This window comes from Nothobranchius furzeri, chromosome 14 (genome assembly GCF_043380555.1).
Source record: "Nothobranchius furzeri strain GRZ-AD chromosome 14, NfurGRZ-RIMD1, whole genome shotgun sequence".
NCBI lineage: Eukaryota > Metazoa > Chordata > Actinopteri > Cyprinodontiformes > Nothobranchiidae > Nothobranchius > Nothobranchius furzeri.
The window spans coordinates 2,212,515-2,220,000 of NC_091754.1; the positions used below are offsets into that span (position 1 = coordinate 2,212,515).

At 40.8% G+C, this 7,486-nt stretch overlaps 1 protein-coding gene across 1 annotated transcript in view; it reads left to right on the plus strand.

The window, feature by feature from the left end:
• Positions 1–7,486, plus strand: part of hdac4 (histone deacetylase 4) — a gene marked incomplete in the record, with an annotated part of 176,098 nt that overhangs the window by 23,870 nt on the left and 144,742 nt on the right. Inside the window, 1 exon segment of the mRNA XM_070543899.1 lies at positions 1,934–2,094. Within this exon segment, the coding sequence (XP_070400000.1) occupies positions 2,043–2,094 (52 nt within the window).

Below are 7,486 nucleotides of genomic sequence, written 5' to 3' on the forward strand. Positions count from 1 at the left end.
TCATAGTTGCAGTTTCATCATCTGAGCTGCTTTTTAAGATCTAGGTAAACTTGTTCAATTTGGGGTTAAAAACAAACGTTTTCACATATTTTTCATGTAGTTTTTTGCCAGTTCCTCTTCTGAAAGGTAGACAATTGTTTTTCTCTTTCCCTCAGAAAATCTTAATATTCTCCTAGTTTGGCCCAGCACAGTTCACTTCCCAGTTACAGCAACAGCCTTATATCATAACCACATAAGTGGAGAAAATGCTCAGTAGCAATGAGAGAATTTGCTGTTGCATTTAAGTGACGTTAACTATTATTTAACATTTAAACTTATTTTCTGATTTTTTTTATTTATTCAAAAAACCCTGGTAAGGGATGTTTTTTTTGTATGTGGAGCTTTCAGAGTTATCAAAAATATTAGCTTCATCTAAACCTTCAACTTGCATTTTGGATCCAATCCCAACCAAATTATTTAAAGATGCATTTCCTTTGGTTACTGCCCCCATTCTAGATATAATCAATCTATCCTTAGTAAATGGGTATGTACCACAAGATTTCAATGTTGCTGTAATCAAACCTTCACTTAAGAAGCCTTCTCTGGATCCAGATGACCCAATGAATTATAGACCAAAATCTAACCTTCCATTTTTATCCAAAGTCCTGGAGAAAATAGTGGCCATCCAAGTATGTCAGCATTTAAACACTAATAACCGTTTTGTTTTAAAAAAAAAACTATATTATCTCGGTGGATTACCGTGGCTGCGGTGTAGGCGCGGTGACCCTTACCAGCCACCGTATCATCTGCTGAATTTGCCGGCGGCACATGCGCACTTTGTTGTTTACAACCAAAACTTTCTTGAAGCTAAAGCTGAAATAATGGCCAAAGGAGGAAACGGCAGCGCTCAGGAGGACATTTATTATCCCTCAAAGAAGACAAAGTGGGAAGTGCGGGCATCTTTTGGATATCTGAAGAATGCTGAGGGACAGTTGATAGAAGACGGCTATCCTGTTTGCAGCACGTGCAGAAAAAGTGTCTGTGAAAGGCAGCAACGCTTCAAATCTCAAGACACATCTGCGTGACCATCACCCACAACTCTACAGTCAACGCAAGGCAAGCTAACGTTAGCGTTTTAGCTCAAATGCGTGATCCGAGGATTTGGGGTGAGGGAGAATGCAACGAGTCGCTATATAAAGCAGCCGCAGCGCCGCTACCTGCATATAAACCGTGTCGCGGACACCGCCATGTTGAAATGACGCTATGCATTACGGGGCTCCCAGGGGCCGATAAGAGTTGGTCTCTCTCCGAGAATAATTATGAATTTAACAACGATTACTGCCTGATGACATTTTCCCACATCTGCAAAGCTCACTGGAAGGACACAAACCGAGGACGATATTTTCCTGATATAGGGTTTATTACTCAAGTAAGGGTAAAAAAGTATCTGATTAGAAGGCTACTTGAGTACTGAGTATCATCTGAACTAATATTTTTAAAATGATGACATCAAACAGACATAAAATAAGAAGTTATGGGAAAATATTGGTATTTTAAAGACTAAAGGGGAAAAATGTAAACAAATAAACAACATAATTACAAAATAACACATTTTAGGCAAAATTTAGACACAAACTGAGGACAATATTTCCTGATATACAGGGTTTATTTAATTGTGTGAAAATGTAGCACGTTTAAAAAAAATACCGCGATAATACCGAAAACCGTGATAATTTTGGTCACAATAACCGTGAGGTTAAATTTTCACACCGTGAAAACTCTTGTCGTGATTTGGCGCTATATAAATAAAATTGAATTGAACTGAATTGAATTAGCATGGAGCTAGATTTGTTCAATAAAAATAAAACAAAGTGATATATCTTTTACGAGTACATTCACTTGCATTTCACAAAAGATAGCTTCTGTTAGAAACATGTTTTATGTATCTACGCAGGTTCTGACAGTGCTGGTAGAAGAGATCCAGAACTCCTGAGAGGTCTCTTGACAGGACATGATGGTCTTTAGATTCACCACAAAGGTGCACTGACACCCCCACTCCTCTCATGCTCTATCAAACATCAGCAACTAAAAGTATGTCCTCCTACACTCACCAAGGTAAGATGTTGAAATTTATAATGTGGACAGATTATGATTTTCTTTATCTGAAAAATATAATAATTACCAGTGATTGAAGTTGTGTTTAGATGTTTTTAAAAGCATCACTGTGATGGATCTGCATTCTCACATCAAATTCATTTGATTTTGGTCAATAATTCCGGTACATCTCCAGCGTCAGCTATTGCATCACACTGCATCGTTCCACAAATGTGGAATGACCTTCCAAGCACTACCAGAACCGTGGCTTCCTTTTCAATTTTCAAGAAACTCCTGAAGACCCTGCTCTTCAGAGAGCATCTTATAAACTAGCACCCTCCCAGCACCCGTCCCCCCCTCTACTGTCCACTCCTTGTTCCCTCCTCTCCATGATTGATGTCAGTGTTGTTGTTATTGTTGTTGTTGTTGTTAGCCTCTAGGGCAAAATGCCGATTATCACTTGTAGGTCGCTTTGGACAAAAGCGTCTGCTAAATACATAAACATAAACATTTTATCCATGTTTAACTGTGGCTTTGATCCTTTCTGAGTTACACAAAGAAAAAATGTTAGCAATATTTAAAAATTTTACCTGACGAATCTTCGTGAGATTCCAGGTTTTGGGTTTTATTACCTGACGCACAGGAGGCGACCCGCGGCAGCGGCAAAGCCGTCTACGCGTTCTGTTCCACGGCGTAATCGAATCTTCCGTTGTTTTGATTGGCTGTGTCAGGTTGGAGGGAATCAAGGTTATTTAAGCGGTTCAGAGTTAAAAAGGTGGTAGATATGATGTTTCACAAGGTGCTGCTAGAGTTATGCGGCTCTGGCGCAGAAGGCGCAGGGCAAAGAGGTGCCGGCTGCGGTGGTGAAGGTGAACGGGACCATGGTCGTGGAGGCTGGTGTCTGCTTCCAGCCTGGCAGCAGGCCTGTGCAAGCAAGGCGCCGGCATATACTAGTAACAGTCACCAACAATGTCCCACGCCGCGGCCTTTTTGTGAAGATCTCTGTATTCTTTGGTAGAAATATTTTACAGTTCTGGGAAATCCGTTACAGCAAGTATCAACTTCTCCTCCATGTTTGCTCTGAGGTGTACGGAGCATCCTGTCCGCTCATTGGTCAGTGAATGAAACCTCCGTTGATTGGTCCTCGTCCGAGCGACAGCGATGAAAAGTTGAAAATATTTAAACTTTCTGGGATCGCGTCGCTGGGTCGCCTGTGCACGACACGTGCACGAGCGCAAAATTTCACATGCACTTTTTTCGCGTTTCGCGTAGTAGGAGGGAGACCCGCGATTATCGCTTTGTCGCGCATGTCTCATTGAAAATGAATGGAGGAGAGGCGATGTCGCCTCCCGTGTGTCGAGCCCATTACTCAGAGAAACCAGAGAACATAAACTGCTGTCTTTTGCAAAAGTAGCAGGGTGTAAAAATATTGGATTGCTTGCTCAAAGGCAGAGAAGCTTTTCAAATGAAGCTAATGGAAGACATTTGCTCTTGAGTTATCTCTGAGAAGCTGTTAGCGTGACTTTGGCTGCAGTGTGCAGCAGGTACGATGGTGAGTGGCTGTCACCCCCCCACAGAAACCCATTAAAACTAATTTGAGTTTTTCATTGAAGCGCCGCAAGTAAAAAATGCACTTTCACCTCGACCAATGAGCCCCGGGCTCTCTTTAAACGCAGCTATGACTGAGAGCTGGAGGCGTGTGTATTCCTCGTCTTCATGCTCTGGGTGTTTTGGTAGTTTTATCAGAGTGATGCAGCTTGTTTTTGCTCCTGTGTGAGAACTTCATCACCTTCTTTTCCCTCCAAACTGTGTTTGGATGTGAAGTCCCAGCCTTCAGTGTTTGCATCAGAAAAAGTTGTCAGAGATTCTTCTTCTGCTTGGCTGTACGTTACATATACGCTGATTTCTATGTTCCTCGTTTCCTTTCCCATCTTTGTTCTGATCACTTCCACACTTACATTATCCTTAAATATCACAAACTGTTTACTAGCTTTTTAATTGAAATGTTTCTCAGAATTTTTCTTCTTTTTAAAATTTCCCTCAGTTTGTAAGAAATGTTCAAATTTACCACGACTAAAACGACCCGTGCTCATCAGTTGCAGCCATGTTTCTGACATGTTTTGATGTATAATTCTGTTTTTCCTTGTGATTAATGCCCCATTAGTTTGTGTCATCTGTGTCCAAATAAATTAACTAAGTTAAAGTTGTGTTGAAACCGTGTCTTGGGCACAAAACCTCTCAACTGACTTTTCTATTTTGGTTCCCTGGAAATTGGGAAAGAGGCTCTCACTTCTCAGAGAGCTGTATTCGTAAGCCTTTTTGACCACATATGACAGATCATAATTTTCCTGGTCCAAAACCACCATTTCACAGCACTGAAGAGTCTTTTGTTTGACTTAAACTTGGGTGGCACAGGCTGCCATGTTGTCATGCCACTTGGTATTTTGGGACCGGACCTTGGAAACGGGGCTAGAACAAAAACAGAAGGAAAAACCTGCATCCCTGTTGGACCCTTCTGCCCCCCCCGGGATCAGTGGTTTGATGTGGCCGAGGAGGTGGGGATGGGGGAATCCTGCGCCAGTAATGGCGTCATGCTCTGCAACTCCCTGATTTGGACTCAAACAGAGTGCTTTATCACCATAGCTGTAACATATATATATATATATATATATATATATATATATATATATATATATATATATATATATATATATAATAAATAACCTTAATTCCCTCCAACCTGACACAGCCAATCAAAACAACGGAAGATTCGATTTTGTCATGGAACAGAACACGTCGATATATATACACATCTTAGCTTAGGCAGATTTGGCTGCTGTTGGAAACAAAAGTCATCTTCATAACTTTAATTGAAGCAGTTGTCATTTTGCACAAAAATGTTTGAAATTTAAGTACGATAGGAGAAATGTGATGTTAGTAGCCTAAAAGTATCAGTATTGGAAATGAAGTGAATCGGTATTGGAGGTCGACCGATATCGTTATTTCTCAGATACCGACAGGTAAAAGCCATGGTCTGCCGATGGCTGATTTTCTTGATCAACATCTAGACGTTTCGACCTCATTTCATGCTAAAGTCTCACTAATAACATCAGTTTTTGAACACTGGTAAATCTTACTTTTGTGCACTGCTCAGTGTTAAAATCAGACCTCTAATTAAAGTTAATCAAACTGGTAAAGTATTATTATATATTTATTATATAAAGTATTAAATATTCAAAAGAAATTTTAGTTGAAAATGTTTCTTTTGAGCATTTATTAGGCAGATATTATCCATCCATCCATCCATTGTCTGACCCCGTTTTGTCCATGAAATCATTTTTAAACTTGATCTCTTTTCCTTTAAAGTGTAACTAAACCCCAAATAGCTTTTTTTCTTATAAACTGAATAATTGGGTCTTTACAAATGCAATCTTTCTGTTTCTGTGCTTTTTTTGACATGTTTGTGTAAACTTGATTAAATCTGGAATCTAGGTCTAAAAACGTCTTAGTGCCCCCCCCCCCCCCCCCCCCCCCCCCCCCCCCCCCCCCCCGGGCAAAATAGCGGCTGCTGCATTTTAAACTTGTGATTGAGTGGGACTGGAACAATTTCACGTCATCGGTACAGTCTCCTCCCACTCCCCCTCCCTCTGAGGATGGAAATTCCCCACACTTGGCCATGCCACTCCGTGCCTCCTGGCAACGCCCACTTTCATAGCATTTTTCAAACCTTGACTAGGGGTGGAGTTACATTTTCTGGTGGTGTGCGGTCCCTCTTTAATGAAAATAAGCAGCCAAGGTGCTGAAAAGCTGCAGCTCCTTTTTCTAGAATCCAGTTTGTTTAAGACTATCACTCTTGCCCCGGCTTCTATCATTTCCAGCTCCCAGTTTCAGTCAGTAACTTCAGCAAGGATTCACACTGGGAGCTATCAAAAGAGAGATTAAAAAAGAGCGGTTAGTGTCTGCAAACTGTAGCATAATCTTCAAAAAGGAAGCTTAACACCTGCTGGCCCACACTGACGGCTCCTCGTTTAAGGCCGGGGTGTCAAGGAAAAGGCCGGGGGGTTAATTGTCGGGTTTAGTTGGAATGTTTTGAACGTAGAGATGACTGAAGGTGAGAGGCAAAATGAAGCTGAGAGGAAGTTATTAAGGATTTAAATTTGAGCGTGATGCTGCTCACTTGATCCCTGCTTCCCTCCCTAAGAGCTGGAGCTACACAAAAGCACTTTCTTCTCCCTGCGTTGGAGAAGTGTCTTAATATTATCGCTGTAATTTATCCTCGGCACGGCCAAGTGCTCCTTGCTGGAGAGATGGGTTGGAGATGGGTTGGAGTGAGTGGATTCAGATCAAGAAGAGGCCTTTTTCAAGAGAACAATGAAAGCTGCTGTGGTGAAACAGGATTTTGTTTTCTTTCCCACCGTCTTCAGGTTATTCTGCTGGGCTCATTACGTTGTCAGATGAAACGGCGTTGTGGTGTGATTTTTGGTAAATAGTTTGGATTTGAAAGATTTACTCTTGTAGGAAGTGAAGTTCAGAACTAAATAGTGGCTTCTATTTTTCATTTATTCTCATAGAAAACGTTCCGTATGGCCACATTTGTTGTTAAAATCTTTGTAACCACTTTTTTCGTATATCGACAATTTTTTTAATGTCTCAAAATTTTGTCTGTTTAAATTAGTTTACAGTAACTGTTAGAAAATTGTAATCAAGTTACGTTACGTTCTTTTATATTACAATGAGCTGTCGGGTTACGTTACATCGCAATACAGCACATTACAAAACATGCATGTCATGTTATGTGACAAAATATTAGGTTATGGTAAAGGTGCATGAAGTAACAGTGACATTCTGTGGTCAAATGTGGGTACTGCAGTCCGTGTTTCAAAACAAACAAGTTCACTCCGAGCAACTGTTGCCAGTTATGGCTCAGCGCCAGAAGATTGTAGATGAAGAGCGAAGACGAGTCACACACAGTAAGATGCTGAGGCTTCTTAAAGGTACAAGAAATAACTTCTGGGTCGCTCCTGTTAGTGGCTTTTCATTTTTTCCACAAAGCTGCTGCTTTCTGTCAACCGGTGTTGAATTCACTGTTAGCGCCGCGTTTACTGCTCCCTTACATCAGCATCCCGGACGAGCCCCCATTTATGTTACAACCCGATGTGATGGTGAATGTGAAGGAAGGGGTAAGAAAGTTAGTTTAATAATTGGAATTGAAACCTGAATTATGTTAACAGCACCACCCAGGCTAAAAATCTAAAATAGGTTCCAGGGTTTGGGACGGCACAAGAATTTAAATAAAACCTTTTAGGTGATTAAATCTTATTTTTGTCTTTCTATCAAACTAAAGGAGTCAAACATTAGCAGTGACTTGAGACAAAAAGAAACGGGTCCTAGTTTTTATTTCATTTGTAGGACA